The sequence below is a fragment of the Symphalangus syndactylus genome, chromosome 1 (genome assembly GCF_028878055.3).
Source record: "Symphalangus syndactylus isolate Jambi chromosome 1, NHGRI_mSymSyn1-v2.1_pri, whole genome shotgun sequence".
NCBI lineage: Eukaryota > Metazoa > Chordata > Mammalia > Primates > Hylobatidae > Symphalangus > Symphalangus syndactylus.
Window position 1 is genome coordinate 51,386,200 of NC_072423.2, and position 23,819 is coordinate 51,410,018.

The 23,819-nt window shown below is 39.4% G+C and overlaps 1 protein-coding gene and 1 long non-coding RNA gene across 3 annotated transcripts in view; both read right to left on the reverse strand.

Moving 5' to 3' along the window:
* Positions 1 to 4,958: 4,958 nt before the first annotated feature.
* LOC129458559 (zinc finger protein 271) lies at positions 4,959 to 23,805 on the reverse strand. Of its 2 annotated transcripts, none has more exons than XM_055234500.2 (3): positions 23,695 to 23,805; positions 22,833 to 23,055; positions 4,959 to 7,827 (listed from the first exon to the last, which is right to left on the reverse strand). In XM_055234500.2, exons 2-3 carry the CDS (start codon positions 22,879 to 22,881, stop codon positions 5,864 to 5,866), a joined length of 2,013 nt encoding a protein of 670 aa, XP_055090475.1. In that variant the 5' UTR covers positions 22,882 to 23,055; positions 23,695 to 23,805; the 3' UTR covers positions 4,959 to 5,863. The 2 variants fall into 2 exon arrangements, with proteins under 2 accessions (XP_055090475.1, XP_063496580.1); XM_063640510.1 differs by having other exon boundaries at positions 23,383 to 23,763.
* Positions 4,959 to 23,819, reverse strand: part of LOC134736833 (uncharacterized) — a 141,039-nt gene continuing 122,178 nt past the window's right edge. The window contains exon 2 of the long non-coding RNA XR_010121197.1: positions 4,959 to 5,755. This is a non-coding gene — a long non-coding RNA (uncharacterized lncRNA). The remainder of the gene's footprint in view (positions 5,756 to 23,819) is intronic.

Sequence of the window (23,819 nt, forward strand, 5' to 3'; positions counted from 1 at the left end):
GGTGTATAACTATTTTAAAGCATTGTTGGATTGTGTTTTCTAGAATTTTGTTGAGGATTATTTATAGAGGACATTGGTCTGTAGTTTTCTTGTAGTGTCTTTGTCGGGCATGGTGTCAGATTAATGCTGGCTTCATAAAATGAATTTGGAATTGTTCCTTCCTTTGTAATATTTTGTAGGAATTTTAAAAAAGTTGGTGTTACTTTTTTTTTTTTTTTTTTGAGACAGAGTCTCACTCTGTTGCCCAGGCTGGAGTGCAGTGGCTCGATCTCGGCTCACTGCAAGCTCCGCCTCCCGGGTTCACGCCATTCTCCTGCCTCAGCCTCCTGAGTAGCTGGGACTACAGGCGCACGCTGCCACGCCTGGCTAATTTTTTTTTTGTATTTTTAGTACAGACGGGGTTTCACCGTGTTAGCCAGGATGGTTTGATCTCCTGACCTTGTGATCCGCCCGCCTAGGCTTCCCAAAGTGCTGGGATTATAGGCATGAGCCACCGTGCCCGGCTAGTGTTACTTCTTTGACAGAATTCACCAGTGAAGCCACCTGGTCCTGGGTTATTTTTTTTGGGAGGTATTTGATTACTGATTTAATCTTACTAGCCATAGTTCTATTTAGATTTTCTACTTTTTCACAATTCATTGGTAGGCTGTGTGTTTCTAGGATCTTGTCTATTTCATCTAGGTTATCCAATTTGTGGTGTACAATTATTCCTAGCAGTTTCTTCTAATCCTTTTTATTTCTGAAATTATGGCAGTAACATGCCCTCTTTTATTTCTGATTTTAGTTAATTTGGGGATTATAGGTTTTTAAAAAGAATACTACAATTTGAAGTGACTTTCTTGTAACATCATACCAAGTGGTACATAATATTCACATAATATCACTCACTGATGATGTTACACTTTAGGTGGTGCATCTTAGGCAGGTGAGAAGCCCGTCAGGGGACATTGGCAGTGGCTGGAGACATTTTTGGCTGACTGCCATAACTGGGGGAGGGTTGCCACTGGTATCTAGTGGATAGAGGCCAGAGATAGTATCAAATGTCCAATAAGTCCACAGGACGGCTCCCCACAGCAAAAAATTATGTGCCTCAAAATGTCAATAGTGCTAAGGTTGACAAGCCCTGCCTTATGATAGCTTTTGTCAGATTTCTCCACTGTAGTTTTTCCTTTTCCATACTCTATTCTTTGGAAGTAGGTCAACAGTTCCAGCTTCCTCTGGAGGAGGAGAGAATCTAAATATATAATTTGGAATTTTTCCATAAGGAAGAGTTGTCTCTTCTCCCATACCTATATATCAGCACGGATGCATGTATGCTTATTTGGCCTTGGGAACTCCTTCAGTTTGTCTCCTATGTTCCTTTCACATGCCCCTATCCTTTTGTTTTTTGAACTCTTACCTACTTTCTGTACTACAAGATGCTCTAGGCTCATCTTGCGTTTTCCCTGCCCTAGCCCTACAACCAGTCATTTCTCAAAGGAGCCCTGGTTCCTTTTATTTGGAGAATGATATTTAGAAACGAAGGTCTAGTTATGCTCATTGATGCTCGGGTGTCATTTCTTCTAGATCCTCTCAAAGAGCTAGGTAGTGTATGTATGCATACTAACATATGTATAGATATAGATGTATGTTCTATAACTGTTTCTGCATAATCCATCTGTGCATGCATAAAATGTATATATGAATTCATATTGATGTTTCTGATTCTAAAATTTTTGATTGAACATACTGTGCATGAAAAATTGTAGAATCTGGATAGTCATCCTCCAGAGAGGACTCACCCTTTCCTCTTTTCTAGCTAGCAGCCAGATTAGGGCAAGATAACTTAGTTCACTAAAAGGTTGACCTTACTTGACATTGCATTCAGTCTTTTTAAGACTTGGTCAGGTTTTATCCTCTCTTGGGGTGTAGCCATATAATGTTTACATTGAGAATGTGGGGTGTTTACAAGGACACCACCTACTTGGCGCAATTTATACTCTAATTTTTATTCCCTAGCATGAGTCAGCTGTGTTTCATTTAACCTTCCATTCTTTGAATAGATTTCTTGGCCCTTTGCCCTGTCAGTTCAAGAATCAGCAAATGCCTGGAAGAATCAACTGGCATAAAGTGTCAGGCCCATTTCTCTGTATTTCCCTTCCACTCTATATTCTTGACAGTTGTTCGAATTTTGCAATTTTGCAACCCACTTCTAAGACCTAGTAAGCAACTAGATTTGGAAAACTGGAGGTCAGGAGTGTAGGTTGATTACCAGTTATTTTATGTGGATGACAAGGTGTTTAGTAGTGTAATTCATAGATAGGGAATTCAGGAGGAAGAAATCATGGATGTGTGTGTGTGTGTGTGTGTGTATGTGTTAAGTTCATGAATTTGAGTTTACCCATAGGACACTGAATAGAGAAATGTGTAGTAAGCTCTCAAAATGTATTCTCACGAGAGATAGCTAAACTTCAGAAACAGATTTGGAGCCCACCCTGTTTTTTCTTCTTTGCTTTTTAAATTCTCCAAAGAACAGATAATAAATTTTACCTTTCTCTTACCCACTTCTCAACCTATCATCATGTCAATGCCTTTTAGCTCCTCTACCTCTGGACCTAGTGATTTTATTTCCAGACTTTAAAAATGGGTTTCCTTTCTGTTGTTTCTCTCCCCCTTTTAATCTGAAACTCTTTTTAAAGTAGGAAGATCATTCAAAGACCTTAATGGCTTTTCATTACTTTGAGAATAAAATGCAGAAACATAAAATCTAGTCTAACCACTCCAAGTACTTTTGTTTTAGAGATAATTAGCTACAGCCCAGAAAATTAAAGTGCCTGCTTGTTTAGCATCACACTCCTTTTTCTTCCCACTTGATTTTCATTTCCACATTATTCTTACCCTTTGAAATATATGTTTCAATAAGCATTTTCATAATGCATCGTAACTGTTTGTGAGCTTCTTGAGGGCAGGGGCCCTTCCCTCGCCCCTCTTCAACAGGAACCAGTACAATGCCTGACACTGAATATTTATTGAATAAATGATAACCACCATGCTCCACAATTCTTGCACTTCCTTACTTTTGTGCCTTTGTTGATTATTCCCTCCCTGCCTTTATGCCTCTATTCCCATCCTTCAAGGCTCAAACTTCAGGAGTTCCACAAAGCTCTCCCTTTTCTAATTAGAATTGAACCCTGACTCTGAGTTCTTATAAGCCTGTCCTACCTTTATGATTACATTGAGCCATGTGTTTTCTGTACATATTAGTCTCTATCACTATACAATATACACTTCATTGGAAGAGATAGTATATTCTTTTAATGTACTACAAAACCTCCCAAAAGGCCTTGCCTTAGCATCACACTCCTAAGGAAGGAATAGAATTTAACAATGTCTGCTAAATTAAAATATTAACTGGACAATTATGGGGGACAATCAAAGTAAACAACTTTGTAGTACTATTAATTAGTAGCAGAACTTATCAAATTGTTAATACCAGAAGGACAATTTGAATTTTTTATTTTTTCAAACTATTTCTATTTTTCAGTGGAAAACTTTGCATGTATGTTGCCTGCTTTCAGTATGTATGTCAGAAATCAAAAAAGTCTGAATGTTGCCACTTGAAAAAAATATCAGAAAGTCTTTATTTTTACACAGAATATACTATACAAATTAATCATGTAGGTACTTTAGCTACTGTATAGGAAAAACTTATTGTCTTCTCTATACTCACATTTCTGACACCAGAAGTGTATGAGGTTTTCCCATACCAAACAATTCTCCAATTTTCTGTGGACACCCACTAAGTGCCCTGTAATTAAATTTCGATGCTATCTACCTGGAATCAGATCAGCATAGATGCTTCAGGTTAAGGACTCAGTTCTACAACTGACACCAATTGTGTCAGTTTCGGACACCAATCTGCACTTCAGACACCAATCTCATGTCCATGTTTTCACTGGTGCTTCTGACCAACTGGCTATAAATCCAAGGTTCCTACAATCACCTCTTTGAGTTTCAGAATTAGCTAGAATGGCTCATAGAATGTAGGAAAAGTTTATTTACTAGATTCTTGTAAAAGAACACAATGAAGGATCAGCCAGATGAAAGAGATGCATAAGGCAAGGTGTGCGGGAAGAACACTGGGCTTCCATGCCCTCCCTAGATACACCACCCTCCTAGTATCTCAACAAGTTCAACCTGGAAGCTCTCTGAATCCTGTCCTTTAGTTTTTTATGAAGGCCACATCACGTAGGCATGAATGACTCAATCACTGGCCACTGGTGACTGAATTCAGTCTCCAGCCTCTCTCCTCCCAGAGGTCAAGGTAGGGTGGGGTTGATCTGAAAGTTCCAACCCTCTAATCACATGGTTGGTTCTCGTGGCAACTAGCCCCCATCCTGTGGTTCTGTCTTTCCAAAAGTAATCCCATTAACATAAACTCAGGTGTGGTTAAAGGGCTTGTCATCCTATTTATTCTTACCACTCAGGAAATTTCAAGAGTTTTAGGAGCTCTGTACCAGGGGATGAAGGCCAAATATATATTTATTATAAATTTATTATAAATCACAATTTCACAGCCACCACTTTTTGTTCAATCTATAGATGACAAGATAAATGCTGCTAGAAACATCTCTACACTCTGACATATGGAAAATGTTTTTAAAGATTCTGTTTCACATGTTTAGAAGCTGTGATTAAATGGTAGTGAAGAACTTTCAAACCAATATAAGTTTAGGGGCTGAATTATTCAAAGCAAAATAAATCTATATTTGCTGTGAACATTACGAGAACTTGCACAAACTGATGTGCACTAGGAAAACCAAAACTATACCCCCCAAAACTAAAAACAAAACTTCTGAGAAAAGGGGGCACTGGAATTATGTACTTAGTAAGTTTAATATCGGAATAGTATAGCATGTTTACACACGTGGAATTTAAAAATAGATATCTAGCATTAGCATAAAGAAAGACTCTAGCTGTCAAGGTTAAGTGTCATTTTATTATAAATGCCAATTAGGATATGGAGAGGATTTAAGTTTTCCTTACATTATCGAAAAAAATTTGATATGCAATTGGTAATTTAGGCTCTCTAAAGGTTTGACATTATAACAATAATACATTTCCTTCTGACTTTTGACTGAATATCTCCCACACTGATTTTTACAATATCCGATAAGTTCTGCATTAGATCTCTTACAGTAATACAACTCTCTTCCTGTAGGTTATGTCTGAATAAGACTAGAGCTTTTCCAGCATTATAGAAAAGATAGAAATGTTTCTATTGTGGTATACTGACATTCAGTAAAAATGTTTTTCACATTGAAGGTTTTCCCACAACTCACAGGACTCTTCCTCAGAGTTTTTTTCTTCTTTTTTTTTTGAGACAGAGTCTCACTCTGTTGCCCAGGCTGGAATGCAGTGGCAGATCTTGGCTCACTGCAACCCCCACCTCCCAGGTTCAAGTGATTCTCATGCCTCAGCCTCCCGAATAGCTGGGACTACAGGCGCCTGCCACCATGCCCAGCTAATTATTTTTTATTTTTTGGTAGAGACAGGGTTTCACCATGTTGGCCAGGCTGGAGAACTTTTCTTAATTTTAGTAATGTCTTGAGCTCTGAGTTAAACTTTCATTATAAAAACTGAATTAATGTTTTCTCCCATGTGGTACTGGTGTTTTTTTTAAATAGGGTCTTGCTCTGTTGCCCAGGTTGGAGTGCAATGGTGGGATCACAGCTCACTGCAGCCTCAAACTCCTGGGCTCAAATGATACTTCCACCTCTGCCTCCCAAAGTGTTGGCATGAGCCACCACACGTGGATCCAGTGTGGTTTTAATGTAGCATAAGACTTGAACACTGATTAAAACCTTTTTCATACTCATCAATATCAACAGCATTCATTAGATTTTTTTCCTGGTATGGTGTCTCTGGTACTGAATAGAGTTGATGTATACACTAAAGGTTTTCTCACATTCATCACATTTTGACTGTCTTCTCCACAATCGACTTCTTCATGAATAGTAAGTTCAGAGAGTTGGCTAAAACTTCTGCTGCACTGAACACACTGGTAGGGTTTCTCCCCAGCATGGATTTTCTGGTGTTCAATAAGATCTGTGCATGTGCTAAAGGCTTTCCCACATGCATCACACTTATACGGCTTTTCACCAGTGTGTATTTTCTGATGGTTAATGAGATCAGAACGCCGACTAAAGCTTTTGCCACACTCATCACATGGATTTGGTTTCTCCCCAGTGTGGATTCTCTGGTGTAGGATAAGAGCTGAGCACTGACTGAAAGCCTTCCTGCACCCACTACATTTATATGGTTTTTCCCCGGTGTGGATTCTCTGGTGTTTAATGAAGTCTGAGTTCTGACTGAAACTTTTGCTGCACTGTGTGCATAGATACGGTTTTTCTCCAGTGTGAATTCTCTGATGAAGAATAAGGTCAGAACTCTGACTGAAGGCTTTCTCACAACTATTGCAATGATAAGGCTTTTCACCAGAGTGTACTCTCTGATGTTTAGTGAGGTCTGAGCTTTGACTAAAACTTTTATCACACTGATTACATGCATATGGTTTCTCTCCAGTGTGTATTCTTTGATGCTTAACAAGATCTGAACGGCGACTAAAGCTTTTAGTACAATCACTACATGGATAAGGTTTCTCTCCAGTGTGGATTCTCTGATGAAGAATAAGGTTGGAGCTCTGACTAAAGGTTTTCCCACATTCATCACATTCATAGGGTTTCTCACCTGTATGAATTCTGTGATGTTTAACAAGATCTGATCTTCGACTAAACATTTTATTGCACTGATTACATGGGTAAGGCTTCTCTCCAGTGTGAATTCGTTGATGATTAATAAGATCTGAAAGCCTACTGAAGGTTTTGCTACATTGATCACAGGGATAGGGTTTCTCTCCAGTATGAATCCTCTGATGTAAAATAAGGACTGAGCTCTGATTAAAAGCTTTCCCACATTCATTACATTTATAGGGTTTCTCTCCAGTGTGGATCCTTCGATGTTTAATAAGGTCTGAATTCTGACTGAAACTTTTGCTACACTGATTACATGGATATGGTTTCTCCCCAGTGTGGATTCTCTGATGCAGAATAAGATCTGAGCTCTGACTGAAGGCTTTCCCACACACATCACATTTATATGGTTTCTCCCCAGTGTGGATTCTTTGATGTTTTATCACATCAGAACTCTGACTAAAATGTTTGTTACACTGGTTACAAGTATAAGGCTTCTCTCCAGTATGGATTCTCTGATGTTTAATCAGATCGGAGCGCTGGCTAAAACTTTTACTACAATGACTGCATTGATAGGGTTTTTCTCCTGTATGGATTCTCTGATGTATAATAAGATCTGAGCTCTGACTGAAGGCTTTCCCACACTCATCACATTTATAAGGTTTTTCACCAGTGTGGACTCTTTGGTGTTTAATAAGGTCTGAGCTCCGACTGAAACTCTTAAAACACCAATTACAGGAATAAGGTTTCTCTCCAGTGTGAATTCTCTGATGCAGAACCAGGGCTGAGCTCACACTAAAGGCCTTTCCACACTTATCACATTCATAAGGTTTCTCACAGTGGGTTCTTCGATGCCTAAAAAGGCTTGTACTCCAAACAAAGCTTTGCCCATATTCGTCACAGTTATGAGGTCTCCTTTTAAAGATGTTCTGATCTTTTTCATTTAATTTATCCCCAAATTCACAGAATTCTCTGCCTTCAGAATCCTGGAGAACATTGTCTCTGAGACTGCTAGACTCTTCTGTCAATGGTTCAATTTTTGCTGTAATTCCCTCCTCTGAAGCTGGCTTTCCAATCTTGGTCTTGTTCTCACCATCTGGAACAATAAACAAAATCCAAATGGAATGTGTTCTGTATATTGTAAGAAAGTTTCAGGTGACACAGATTAGTATTTACCTATAAAATGTGATCATAGTGTGAGTGTTCCAAAAAATGAACATTACCCTCTGAGGAAACCTAGAAAGATTCAATAAGTAATGGATCACATTAATCATTTATAGAAGTGATGTACCAGATATGCTCTGTATGTTTGTCACAGGAGATCTAGGAATACTGAAACCTAATTAGTGATTAGTAAATTGTGACTAAATTAGAACTAATACACAAGCATTTTATTAACATATATAAGGCAAGCAGTGTGAATCTCAAAAAAGATAAAGAAGTTGGTTGGGCTTTATCTCACCACTACCCATCGATTTGGACTAAAAGTATGGTATTGACAAAAAAGATAAAAAGAAAAACAAGGAAAAGAAAATGCTTCAATTACTTTATTTGCATCTTCTCTATCAATTTTTAGAAATGGTACAAGATTGAATGTTAACACACCAGTGGAGCATGTACTATGCTCTCAATACCTTATATAATAAAGCCACAAACAAGAATGATCCCAGTCCTTAAGTAAAGCAATCACTTCAATATTGAGTTTTTATACAACTGTTTGAATTTATTATGTGAAAACATCAATAGGCTTCCAAATGGGATAATGCTGCATACCTTTCATCTTACTATGAAAATTATGGTTTTTATTTTCATTCAAATGGAGGGCCATCCTAGTTCTGCCCATAGGAATGTCTTTAGGAAGAATATCCAGGAAAATAACAATAATTACACCTGAAGAAAACTGGGAGTCACATGGTGAGGAGTATGAGGAATTCTGAGAAACTTTTTATTGCATAGAGTTTGATAATGCTTGACTCTTTCATCACTTGCATGCATTAGCTATTTTTTAAAATGAATATACCTGAGAACCACAAATATCTGAGATGGGTCTCAGTAAATTTAGAAATTTTATTTTGCCAAGGTTAAGGACATGCCCGTGACACAGCCTCAGGAGGTCCTGATGACATGTACCCAAGGTGGTCAGGGCACAGTTTGGTTTTATACATTTTAGGGACACATGAGACATCAATCAATATATGTAAGATGTACACTGGTTCGATCTGAAAGGTGGGATAACCAAAGCAGGGAGGGGGGGCTTCCAGATCATAGGTAGATAAGAGATAAAGGGCTGCATTCTTCTGAGATTCTGATTAGCCTTTCCAAAGGAAGCAATCAGATATGCATTTCTCTCAGTGAGCAGAGGTATGACTTTAAATAGAATGGGAGGCAGGTTTGTCCTAAGGAGTTCCCAGCTTGACTTTTCCTTTTAGCTTAGTGATTTTGGGGTCTGGAGATTTATTTTCCTTTCACATACCAAAGTAAGTAAAACTGTTGAATTACGGGAAAAAAAGGGATCTATATTTGTATATGACAATTTGTAGCAGTAAACACAGACCACAAAGTGATAATATAAATCACTCTGAAAATTGGTTACAAGAAAATGTATTGTGTTATGGTCTATATGAGCCACTGTAAGTGTACTCTGCAAGCAGTGCAATCAACTGAGTGATCATTATCTTTATGATTTAGGACATGCTATCCAACAAAAGAATCCAGATAGCTGGACCAGAATTAAATTTGAACCCCATAAGCTCCATTTTGGCTAGGCTGTAACCAGGAAGGTATACCTACCACCAACCAGGCTGGCCAGCAACTGCGATTAGGGGAAAGAAAGAAACATCATGCCCAGGAATGGTCAGAACAGAATCTTAAATTTTCAAAATGAGGTCTATAAAAAATTTCTACCTCTTTTGTCCTGGTTATTTCTAAGGAAGTGACCAAGAAGACATAATCCCTTTCTGGAAACAGCCATATTCAGTGAACAAACTTCCTTACTAAGGAGTGTGAACCAGAAAAAGGCTAGGAAGGTAGAGTTAGATACCTTTTTTGAGTTGACTTTTGAGGAGCCATTCCTATACTCAACAATACCACATACCTATGATGGTAGGGCACATGAAAGCCTCACTGAATTTCTTTTTTTTCTTTCTTTGAGATGCAGTCTCATTAGGTTGCCCAGGTTGATCTTAAACTCCTGAGGTCAAACAATCCTACCTTAGCCCTCTAAGTAGCTAGTATTACAGGCCTATGCCACAGCACCGGTTCCCATCGAATTTCTTGGCTATCAGCCCATTGTTGAGTGGTGTTTATTACAAAAGGCATATCACTGCCAGACTACAAATGGTCTGGAGAGCTGACAACACATTCAATTTGGGTGAAAGTCTAAAACCTAAAGGGGTACTTCCAAGTGAAGGCTTCTTCCCTCTTGCCAAAGGCTCCAATTAGCAGAATCATTAGTTATAAATAAAGACTAGCTCGGCCGGGCGCGGTGGCTCACGCTTGTAATCCCAGCACTTTGGGAGGCTGAGGCGGGCGGATCACGAGGTCAGGAGATCGAGACCACGGTGAAACCCCGTCTCTACTAAAAATACAAAAAAAATTAGCCGGGCGTGGTGGCGGGCGCCTGTAGTCCCAGCTACTCGGAGAGGCTGAAGCAGGAGAATGGCGTGAACCCGGGAGACGGAGCTTGCAGTGAGCCGAGATCGTGCCACTGCACTCCAGCCTGGGTGACAGAGCCAGACTCCATCTCAAAAAAAAAAAAAAAAAAAAAAAAAGACTAGCTCAAAGGAATCATTAGGTTTGTTAGGGGTCCCAAAGGACTTCTGGCACTTCCCTATATTCAGTTCTTCACAATAGGGAGGATCCCCTCTGGGACTTAAGTGATACTGAAATACAAGAACTAATACCTACTAAACATTCAGATATAGAAACAGTAACAACAGTACACTTTATCTAATTCTTCATATCAAGTTGGTCATTTTCATCAGCACTGTAATTCCAGTGTGGAGCTGTAAGAGCCTGGATACGAGTTAATATCTTGTCCATGGTATCTCGCAGGAGTTTTGTCTGTCTGAGGGAAAGCCCCCTCTCTCCTAGGGTGCCAAAGTTCCTCTATCACATCTTAGATCCACTGCAAAAGAACTCTGAAATGACTTTTACTGTCATCTGCAAAGGGATCTAAGGTTGGCATGACAGACTACAGGAGGGACTAAGTAGTAAGATGGCTCAGCTATTTCCATTCTTCCTTAATCTTTAAGCAACTAACCCAAGCAAACCAGCCAAAGTTCTAACAATTCACCTGGTTTCTGTCCATAGTGTTCATCAATTTTCCTCCTTTTATGCTCAGTGTAGCTACATATCTCTGTAACTGTCTGAAAGTGGGTGGACACTTTTGTCCACCCAATATGAATCCTAACTGCTATTTGTTACAATGGCACACACCTGAGGCTGACCACTGAGGCTGAAGTTCCCCTGGAAGAGAGTTAGCAACAATCAGGGTACTGTTTAGATAGCTGTCTTTGAACATTCTTCCTGGATTTGGCTTGCAATCACCTCCTGAATTCCCACTCATTAACAGGCAATAAAATGAAGAAACATTTATTGCTCTATTAACCATACAATTTGGTCAACATGTTCACTACCAATTCTCACGGACTTCCCTCAAAATCTGTTAAAGAGCCCGTGAGGCCCTTATACTTCCTCTTCCAGAAAGTCATGTCTCTGTCAGCATCCCATCGTTATTACCAACACTATCAAAAGCTGAAAAATCTGGGATTTTACCCTGCTTGCAAGCTAACGAGTCAATCTACCCAGTTTCACAGCCCCTGGCAGAAGACATGAGAATCCTAGATAAGAAACAAATGACAGTTTATTACTCACAGCAACAGCATTAGACAGAATAGCAGTATTTGCCTTCCTGAACCCTAATTCCCACAAGGTGACACAAGTAAGTTGTGTTGCAGGACAGGAACCCTGAGGCAGGGACATAAGGACACCTGTCCTCTGCTTTAGAGGGAGACACTATCACTATATTCAAAGGTTGCCTCCTATACAACATTTTTTTTTTTTTTTTTTTGAGATGGAGTCTTGCTCTGTTGCCTAGGCTGGAGTGCAGTGGTGTGATCTCGGCTCACTGCAACCTCGGCTCACTGCAACCTCTGCCTCCTGGGTTCAAGCAATCCTCCCGCCTCAGCTCCCGAGTAGCTGGGTCTACAGGCGCCCGCCACCACGCCCGGCTAATTTTGTTTTTGTATTTTTAGTAGGACGGTGTTTCACCATGTTAGCCAGGATGGTCTCGATCTCCTGACCTCGTGATCTGCCCGCCTCAGCCTCCCAAAGTGCTGGGATTACAGGTGTGAGACACTGTGCCCGGCCACAACATTCTTAAAACAGTCCAGAACAAATGCAGGCAATTCCTTTGCTTAAAAGATGTGTAGATCCACAAGAGCCCATGGAGAATTCTCTCTCAACCCTAACTTTAATAGAAATGATGAAAACCAGAAGATAATGGAACGTCATCTGCCAAGTGCTTAAGGAAAAGTGCCAACATAGACTTGCATAATAAGATAAAATGCCTGAAAGAAAAGTTAAAATAAAGATATTTTCAGTTAAATAAAAACCAAGAAAGGTTTTTAAAAATATACCTGCACTAAAATAAATACTAAATGGAATTCTTCAAGAATAAAAAATATCCCAGATGCAAGCAAGGTAATGCAGGAATGAAGAGCACTGGAAAAGTAAAGTGTCTGGGTAAATCTAAATGTGTACTTTCTGATTAAAGCAATATGAATGTTTTATGGAGTTTATAAAATACATAAATTAAAATATATGGCAAAAATAGCACAAGAGGAGGGGATAAGAAGAACTACAGTATTATAGGGTCTCAGCATTGTCTTAGAAGTAGTAAATTAAACTCTAATAAATCCAGTGTACATGTTCTAATTTCTAAGGCAGCCTTTTTCAACCAGAGTTCCAAAAGAGAATGAAACAGAAAATGAATTGAGTGACTATTTTCTTAATTCTCCAATGATGGTACACAGTTAATACCATAGTAGATGTATAAGACAGCCTGATAGCGTTGGGGCTTAATTCTTTCACAGAATCACATGTGAGAAAGCCTAGGATGAGATAACTGTTAAAATAATAGAAGACTGTATAAATAATAAGCTAACAGAAGAAAAAGTGCAAAAACCTGATAATCTAAAATTGGACAAAAAGGAAAAAAAGAAATGGAATAAAAAACAAAGAAAACAAAATAAGAAGCTGGTACATTTAAATCTAAGCATATCAATTATATTCTATGCAAATTGACTACTCCAATAAAAAGCAAAGAAAAACCTACAGCTAACATAGTTAATGGTTAAATACTGAATGCCTTTCTCCTAGGAACAAGGGGGTAAGGCAAAGATGCCTACTCTTATCACTTCTCTTCAATATTGTACCACTTCTACTCAACATTCCTAGCCAATAAGATAAGACATGAGAAATAACTGACACATACAAATAGGAAAGAAAATAGTCATACTGTCTTTAGAGACTACACAATCACATATACCAAAAAATCCCTATCTCAAAAAAGCTATGGGAACTTTTAAATCCATTTACTAGAACAGAATACAAAACCCTACTGTATTTATATATTCAAGCAATTAACAATCACAGTCTAAAATGTTTAATTGTACCCCACAATGAAATACTTAGAAATTCAACAAAATATGTGCAACATTTGCATAATGAAAACAAAACTGCTCAGATAAACTAAAAAAGAACAGAAATATACAATTACTTATAAATAAGAACATTTAATATTGTTAAGATGGTAATTCTCTCCAAACTGATCTACAGATTCAAAGCAACGCCAATCAAAATCCCAGCAGGTCTTTTTTTGGATGAACTGACAAACTCGAGGAAAACAGCCTGTTGATGATAAGAGTAATGCCATCTTGAAATGAAACCACCATAATGACCTATGTTTGACTCCTGTATGCTAAGGTATTCCTGTAGCATAGATAACCCCTCATAAAGAAATGTTGCCTGTAGCAGGGATAACCCCTCATAAAGATGCTTATCTAACTTCCCCAGTGGTCGGAGTTTTTAAGAGGGTCTGAGACATGACAAGCTGCACATGTTTACCAAAAAAAAAAAAAAAAAAAAAGCTTGCTACATAAAGAGTGTTTTCTTGAGGATGAGGGTGGGGATCCACAATCTTGCGGCCACCTCAGACATGACTTCTCCTCATCTCTACTAAGTGATTCTTTCTAGGAAACTGGATTTGTTAGCCTCTTTATGTGGCCTCTCAGCTCCCTTGGCCTTTGTGTTCCCTCAGCTCCACTGGGGAACACAAATTAGTTTTAAACTCTATATAGAAAGGCACAGAAGAGGCTAAACACCTTTGAGAAAGAAGAACAAAACTGGAGTAGTTACACTACCAGATTTCAAGCTTTACTCTAAAGCCACGGTAATCAAGGCAGGGTGGCATTGGTGTAAGTGCAGACATACCTATTAATGGAACAGAACAGATTTGAGAAATAGATCCAAAAACATATGTACCACTGATCTACAATAAAGGTGGCAAGGTAATTCAATATTGAAAGGACAAACTCTTTTCAACAAGAAGTGTTGAAACTAAGCCAGGCATGGTGGCTCATGCCTGTAATCCCAGCTCTTTGGGAGGCTGAGGCAGGTAGGTCGCTTAAGTACAAGAGTTCGAGACCAGCCTGGGCAACATGGTGAAACCCTGTCTTTATAAAAAATATAAGTTAGCCAGGTGTGGTGGCGCACACCTGTAGTCCCAGCTACTTGGGAAGCTGAGGTGGGAGAATCACTTGAGCCTGGGAGATTGAGGCTGCAGTGAGCTGTGATTGCACCACAGCACTCCAGTCTGGGCAACAGAGCAAGACCCTGTCTCCAAAAACAAATGAACACACAAACAAAACAAAAGTGTCAGAAGCAGATATCATAATGACAAAAATGAACCCCAACTTTTTCCTCACACTGTACACAAAAATTAACTGGAAATGTAACATAAATCCAAGCATTGAAGCTAAAAGTATATAACTTCTAGAAGAAAGCAGAGATGACCATCTTTATGATTTGGGGGCAGACAAGGATATTAGATAGGACACCAAAAGCATGGATCATAAAATAAAAAATGTAAGTTATACTTCATCAAAATTATAAACCTCTATTCTTCAAAAGACATTACTGAGAAAAAAAGTCAAGCTACAGATTGGGAGAAAATATTCACAAAGCATATATTTGACGATTATATATCTACAATATACAAAGAACTTTTACACCTCAAAAATAATACAACTCGAACAAAAGATTAGAATACACAGTTCACAAAATAAGTTATATGAATAGTTAGTAAGCACATGACAAAATGCTCAGTATCACTAGTTATCAGGGAAATAAAATTCAACCTCAAGGAGCTACTGGTAAATACCCATTACTGACAATACAACTAACATAGTTAATGGCTAAATACTGACTAGTCTGTGGACCAGCTGGCACTCTCAAACACTGCTGATGAAAATACAAAATGGTATACCTACTTTAGAAAATTCTAGCAGCTTTTCATAAAGTTAAACATTTTCTTACCATACAACCCAGCAATTCTACTTCTACATACTAATATTTATCCAAGAGAAATGAAAACATATGTCCACAGAAGGACTTGTACACAAATGTTTAGAGCAGCTTTATTAACAGCCAGAAATGAAAACAATCCAAATGTTCATCATCAAGTGAATCAATAAACAAATTATAATATATCCATACAATGGAATATTATTTAGCAATAAAAAAGAATTACTGATAAAGCAACAATATGGATGAATCTCAAAAACATTATGCTGAACTAAAGAAGGCAGGCAAGTATGATTCCATTTACATGAAATGTTAGAGAAGCCGAAGCAAATATGTAGTGACAGAGAGCATATTAATGGTTGTCTAGGGATGGGGATGGACTGGAAGGAAATTTGGAAGAAGGGTGTTGATATAAAGATTCTATGTTTTGCTTGGGAGGGTAGTGGACATGGTCTATATATATGTCGAAACTCATCTAAAGCAAGCTGGGTGTGGTGGCTCGCACCTGTAATCCCAGCACTCAGGAAGGTTGAGGTGGGAGGATTGCTTGAGCCCAGGAGTTCGAGACTAGCCCTGGCAACATAGCAGTATCATGTCTCTACAAAATAAAATAAATTAGTTTGGCATGGTGATGTGCAACTGTAATGCCAGCTATTTGGGAGGCTGAGGTGGGAGATCAATTGAGCTGAGCCTGGGAGGCTCAGGCTGCAGTGAGCTATGATTGCGCCACTGCACACTAGCTGGGGTGACAGAGGGAGACTCTATTCTCATCTAAAACCTCATCTAAATGCACAATTAAAAGAGGTATGTTTTATTGTCCATAAATTATGCCTGACTAGATTTAATAAAAGTCAGTAAAAATATATTAAAAAGCAACAACACAAAAAACCTTGACCTTATATTCCATCCTTCTATTGCTTTATTTCTGTTTCCCTTTATAGCAATTCTCCTTGAAAAACTTTACTTTCTCATTTATTATTTTATATACAAAAATATGGATACATCTATATGCATATATGTACAATTAAAAATAATACAACAAACAAAATTGAACCTTCCATTCAACTTAAAAAAAATTACCATAAAGTTTCCAATATGCTAGAATTCCCCTCTGCATGCTTCCCTGTTCCTGTCTTCCTCCTCCAATCTCTTTCCCCCACCTACTCTTGCAATCACTGTGCTAAATTTTATGTTTATCCTTCTCTGGCTTTCTTCAGAGTTTACCAAATATTTGTATTTTTAAGAAAGTATTGTTTGGTTTTGCATGTGTTATAGACTGACTTGTGCTTGTGCACTGCCCCCTCCCTCCCTGTCACCATCCCCAATTCATATGTTGAACCCCTAACTCCCAATGTGATTGGAGAGAGGGCCCTTAGGAAGGTAATTAAGGTTAAATGAGGTCATAGAGAGGGCTCTAATCCAATAAGACTGGTGTTCTCAGGAGAAGATGAAGAGGCACCAGGAGGCATGCATGCAGAGAAAAGCCACTCTCCGCGTGAAGAGAAAAGTCATGTGCAAGCCATGGAGAGGCCTCAGGAGAAACCAACTTTGCTGGTCCCTTGATTTGGGACTTTCAGCCTCCAGGACTCTGAGAAAATAAATTTCTGTTGTTTAAGCCACCCAGTAGATGGTATTTTATTATGGTAGCACTAGCAGACTAAAACAGGATGTTTTTGAACTTTATATATTTATGGAATTCTACTTGTATTCTGTGGCTTGCTTTGTTTGCTCAACATTACGCCTGGAGGATCCACCCATGTTGATGTATGTAGCTGTAGTCCATTCATGTTTGCTACTACAGCGTAACATACACTACAATTTATTTACCTATTCTCTTTCAATAAACAATAACATTTTGCTATTATAAACAATGTTGTTACGAATATGCTTGTATATCTATCTTGGTACACATATATAAATGTTTCTCTAGGTTATATAAACTATAAGTTATATATCAAATTTATATAACCTTGACTTGTTTGGGTCTCAACTAGGTATTTCCAAAGTAGTTGAACCAATTTAGACTTCCATCAGGATGGTGTATGAGGAATTCACATTGTTCTATGCTGTAACCAACATTTGGTCTATTCTCTTTTTAGTCCATTGTCATTAGGCTTTTATCTCTGAAACTCCATCAAAACTGCATTTATTAAAGTCCCTAATAGGCTCTATCTTGACAAAGCCAGTGGTCACTTCTCAATCTTTTTCTGGATTGATTTGAATAGTTGATTACTCTCTTCTTAAAACATTTGATTTCTTCTCCCTAACTTTCCTTTCTCATTATCCTGTATAAAGAACCCCAATGGCTTCCTATTACATTGGGAATAAAATTCCAAGTCCTTACTATAGTTTATAAGGTTCCACATGATCTGGTCCCTTTCTTTCTCTCTGCCCTCATTTCATTCCACTACCACCCCTAATACCTGTCTACCCCAGGCTCCCTCTGTTCCTGATACATTTAGGAGCCACTGAGATCTGCTAGTCCCTCTTCCTGGAACACTCTCAGATAGTCATATGGCTTGTTTTCTCACTTCATTTATAGCTCTACCCAAATTTTACCATTGCAAGGAGGTGTAAGACTTGGAGCGCCTCTGCATTTTTGAGGTGACAGATACCACAGCTCAATGAGCTGAAATGACCAATTTAATTAACTTGTAACGTTGCTACTTTTGAGTGAGACTCTTATTACCAGGATAACTAATGGTATTGGAAGTGTCAGTGGCAGTCATGGATGCTGTATAGAGCCTCTCACAAGCCTCCATAGAGAACCACCCTGGAGTAGGGCCACATCTTCTGTCAGCAACAATTTTCTATATGAAAAACAGATCCTGGCTTACTATTGGGCACTGACAGAGATTTCACACTTGAACACAGAGCACCAAATGACTACACATCAGACTGCTCATTGTTTATTGGTTGTTATTCCACCAAATCACACACAAAGCAACGTTCCATTGCAAAAGAAAGTCTAGAAGAAAAGTAAATTCCATATGCAAGTGACTAGGATTCCATAGTACCTGGTCCTATTGCTTCACTACCTCTGCCCCTCAATTTATGTTTATAGTCTCATGGGAATTTCCTATTATCAGTTAACAGCCGAGGAAAAATTACAGAACTGGTTTACAAATGGTGGGGAGTGGCACCAGCCAAAAGTAAATAGCTTTCATTTACACCCCTACTCAGAAGTGGCCTCAAACACACTGGTGAAGGCAAATCCTCCCAGTGGGCAGAATTTCACATATGTACCTAGTTGTCCACTTTTCATGAAAGGTAACATAGCCTAAGATATATGTTTATATTGATTCATGGGTAGTGACTAATGGGTTATTTGATTATGTAGGTACCTGGAAAGAACAAGATTGGAGGACTGGAAGCAAAGATTCTGGGGGAAAAGTATGAGGATGGAATTCCCAGAATGGGCAATGAATGTGAATATATTTGTGTCCCATGTGAATCCTCACCAAAGGGCATCCACTGTGGAGAAGGCTTTCCATCAGACAGACATGACGATCTACTTTATGACTGTCAATGAGTCCCTTTTCCAATGCTTATCCAATAGCCTCATGTACAAAGTAGTCATGGCAGCGGGAATGAAAACTATATATGGGCTCAAAAATAGGGACCTCCCCTCATTAAGGTTGATATGCCTATCACAACTGCTATGTGGCCAAGCAGCTAACAGCCAAGACCAAAACCAAGCCCCTAAAAAGGTACCATTCCCTGGAAATGGGGGCAGATTCATTACATTGAACCACTTCTATCAAAAAGAGGGCAGCAATTTGTTTACAAAGTATTAAATACATAGTCCAGGTACAAATTTGCATTGACTTAAGGTTATGTTTATTACCACGGTATTCGATACTCTGTTGCCTCCAAATAACTCATTTTTCAGGAAAGAAAGTATAGCAGTGAATTCACATACATGTAATTCATAGGTCTTGCCATATGCCCATTAATCCAGAAGTATGTGGAATGATCTGCTAAAGGCTGAGTTATGTCAACAACACAACACCCTGTAAGTCTGGGGTGCTGTCATATAGATGCAATATATGCCTTAAATCAAAGGACAATAAATATTGTTTTTTTCACCGTGGCCAGAATACATACACAGGTACAGGAACCAAGGGTGGAGGAAGAGTGAGAATGGTTCCTCTTATTAGAGACCTAATAATTTGCTTGTATTATTTTTGCTTCCTATCCCCATAATTGTTGGCATGGTGAGTTTGAAGTTCTAGTGCTCAAAGGAGAAATGTTTCCACCATGGAACAAAGTCATGATTTTGTTAATTTCAAAGATGAAACTGTCTCCTGGTCATTCTGGGATCCTCATGCTGCTGAACCAACATAGAAGGGATCACTTTACTGGCCAGGATGACTGATCTCAATTACCAAGGGGGAATTGGTTGCTGCAACATAGGAAGGGCAAGAAAGTCTATGTCTGGAACTCAAGAGGATTCAATAGGATGCGTCTTAGTCCTCTCACGTCTAGTAGGCCTAGTCAATGGTACACTGAAGCAGCCTGAAAGAAGCAGGATTACTGAGGACTCAGATCATCCAGGAAAGCAGCTTTATATTACTTAACTACGTAAAGAAATTTATGCCACCAAGGTGCTGGCAGAGAGTAAGGGAGATATAAACGGGTAATGGAAGAAGAAAATTAGGACTATCAATTTAGGCTTTGTGAATAGCAAAAACAGTAGCCGTCATGTTTTATGTTAATTATGTCTTTTCCCCATCTCCTTCACTGTTTTATATGAAGGGCACTAGCGGTAGTTAAATTCCAGGTTTCCGGTGGGAATATGATTTAATTATGTCAACCTGAAATGAAATGGCAGCTTAAGGGACTTTGTTTTTCGGCTATGTTGGGGTGGATATTGCAGGATAAAAGTGGTGGATTATAATGAATATTGTCCTTTTACCCCTCCAGATCTACTCTCCAACCTGCTCTGTGCCCCACCCTGCTCTGTACCAGGAGACTAATGTTGACAGACTGCACCACCTGGGGTTCCATGCCCTCTGGTATGCAAGTAGATTTGGGAACAAGTGGGAAAATAGTAGAGTGACTAACTGTACTGGTTTGCTTAAAACTGAAGGGGCTATTGCAGATTTCAGTGCTAAATTCCAGGCAAATTGGGATGAACTGGTCACCCTACATCCTGGCTGTCTCCTTGCTGGGCCACTAGCTGAGCCTTTTAGCAAAGGCCAGAGCTCCTATCAGATGGCTAAATCCTACAGCTATACTTTCCAGGGCCTGGTAATCAATCTTTCCCCTGGTCCCCGAAGACCTACAGGTAGTAACTGCTCCCCAGAGTTGTCTGATCCATGGCTGTTCTCCATCCCTTGCTGATTTCTGTAATCATGCCCATCCTCTTCATGAAACTTTGAATTACTGCACTGGAATGAGCCATCTGTTTCCTGCTAGAATCCTGACTGATATATCCTGGCTTAATTTCTCCATAACCATTATCATTATCTGATAATATAATGAGCATTCACTTATTTTCTCCTTCCCTCCACTAGCATGTAAGCACTTTGACAGCAAAGGCTTTGGGTGTTCAGCTCACTGCTATATCCCCAGCACTTAGAACAGTTATTGGCACATAGCAAACCCTTAATAACTAATATTATATGGCTAGTAATTAATAAGGTATGATCTTATTAGTAAACATTTATCAATAATAAATATTTGGTGAATTAGATGAATGATTTTAAGGATATATTAATGTTAGTAGTGACTATTTCTAGAGGGTGGAGCTGAAGGTTATTTAAATTTTGTTTTGTGTTCTCCTTTACAAACTGACTTTAGTATAACTGTATTTCTCTATAATAAAATGTTATTTTATACATATTCTAAGAGACAAACACAAGGACTAAGTATATCAATTTATGTAAAACTGCAAGGAGGAGGTCCAATTCTGCAGTGATTCTCAGGAAAGATAAGAGCTAGATGTCTAGAAATAGATTATTAAGGAAGGACAAGTTCTAGATATAGGAGAGAAAAACTAAGTAAAATAAAATAAAGATGCTCCAAGACTAAAAAGAAGCTGAAGATCTAGAGTGAGAAAAGGAACAACTGAAGGTGACTCATAGGAAAAACAGCGCAATGAGGACAAACCAAAAAGAAGTAACATATGATGTGGAAATGAGACCCTACAGAACACCTGAAAAACGCTGAGATCAAAATTATCTTACTTAAAATAATAGTGGCTACCAATTATAAAGAATTTACTGTAAGCAAAATCTGTGCTCAGAGTTTTACGTTAAGGATCTTGTTTAGTTTTTTTTTTTCTTGGTGTTTTTTTGGAGATGGCATTTTGCTCTGTCACCCAGGCTGGAGTGCAGCGGTGCAATCATAAGTCACTGCTGCCTCTGAACTCCTAGGCTCAAGCAATCCTCCCACCTCAGCCTCCTAAATAGCTAGGACTACAGGCACACACACACCATCATGCCTGGCTAATTTTTTACATTTTTGTAGAAATGGGGTCTCACCTTGTTGCCCAGGCTGGTCCTGAACTCCTGGCTTCAAGCATTCCTCCTGCCTTGGCCTCCCAAAGTGTTGGGATTACAGGTGTGAGCCACTGCACCCGGCCTGTTATAGTATTAGTGTACCCCAGTGAATCCTATCTCCCAGTACCTATATCCCTGTGTAGTTACCTTCTATAATGACTTTAGAACTGGTCATATGACCTGCTTTCATCAATGAGACATTAACAGATGAAACACAAACGTAGGTATGAAAAGAGCTTGCCTTCTCTTTGACTGGAAACAAGCTGTCCTGTGAAAAAGTCCAGGGTCGCCTGCTGAAGACATGAGGACTCAAGCCATAGCCAGCACTAACAGTCTGACATTGAGACAATGTGATTGAAACCATCCTAGACCCTGGCCCCAGTAGAGTCAGCCCTGAGACGACTGCAAAATGACCCCAGAAAACACCAAGAGAAAAAAAAATTGCCCAGGTGAACCCAGCTCAAGTTGATGACCTACAGAACAATAAGAAATAATGTGGTTTAAGAAGTCTGATGTTTTAGGCCACTAAATTTTGGGGTTCTTTATTCTGGAGTAATACATAGATACAAATCTCAAAATAACTTCAAGGTATGAATTACTATGCACTTGAAAAGTGAGGAAACAGAATCGTAAAATACATGAGTAACTTAATGGAGCCAGTTAAGTGACAAAACTACTGTTTGAATCTAGGTTGTCAGACTCCAGAACTTTTAACTATGCCCCTACAGTAGATAAGAAAAATGACCAAAACTGACAGATTAGCAATGAGGTCATTATACAGGGAAAAATGAATGACTTTGGGGTCTTAAAAAAGTGGAGAGAGCTGCATGAGAATTTGATTGCCAGATTTTGAAATAAAGTCATGTGACTATGCTTGGTACACTAAAGAGGTAATACTGTCTAACAGAGTTAAGGGGGATCATTTGAAGACACTAGCATAGGGTGACACCCCTTCGTCCTCCCCACCCCACCAAAGCCACTAACAAAGATATAATACCCTGCCTCTCACCTGACAGAAGGTGATGTTCTTGAGATTCATAATTGAACTGGATCTCCATGGGCTGCAACTGGACACCTCAGGGTGCAAGTGGAGAATTACCATTTCCTCTGTAAGCTTTTCTTGTCCACATAAAGGTCTGGGACCTGGAGGCAACTGGGCACCACTGGGCTTGGAAGGGAATCATTGTGCTGACTACAGATGTGATCTCTGAGACTAGACCACCAGAAAAATCCTCAAGATATAAAAGAAGGAGAAAACAAAAAATCTCATTTGACTTCCAGTTGCTTTTCTCTCCGAATGTATTAGGCTTCCTCCCCAACATCCAAGAGCCAGGGGATTAACCCACTTAAGACACACATTCCCCATTCCAAGTCTAGAGATGTTCAAACAAAATTAGGGGTTAATGCTACCAAAAAAAGGTATAACTGGAAAGATAACGCAGAGGGGGGAATTTTACAGTGAATTCTAGTGTTTAACACTACGTTATTAGCTGCCCTTCCTATCCAAAAATAACACTACTGATCATTTTTCTTCCCCTTTTGCTTTTTCCAACACTCACAAATTCAGGTGGCTCTTTCCCAGTACGGTAGGCTGATTCGTGTGGATGCACCACGCTTGGTGACTCCACCCACCCCACAGAGTTTCTGGCGTTCATTCGGTTGAACCCAAGGCCAGCAAGGGCTGACTGGGGACAAACCGAACACTAGGCCGTGAATCAATCGGCTCTCCGTGCCCGGGAGCGACCCCGGGGGCCTTCACTCTCCAAGGACTCGAGAAACCACGCACAGTTTCCTGGTGGCGCTGTGAGGCCGCTCGTTAGGCAAGATCACCCGGAATTCCTCTGCTATCCGCGAGCCGACATCACCCTTACCTCGACTTGGTCACCGGACCGCTGTGAAGCCTCACACCCGGCGAACCCGCCATCGCCCTGTCCGCTCTAGGAATCTGGGAGGAGTGCTCAGCTCTATGGCGCTTCACCGCGCAGGCGCAGGGCGG

Excerpts from the sequence above, each read along its gene's own strand:
- LOC129458559 (XM_055234500.2), bottom strand. The coding sequence starts at position 22,881 with ATGGAGATCCAGTTCAATTATGAATCTCAAGAACATCACCTTCTGTCA. Across the intron at positions 7,828-22,832 it reads AGAACATCACCTTCTGTCAG|ATGGTGAGAACAAGACCAAG; the intron begins GTGAGAGGCAGG and ends TTATTGTTCCAG.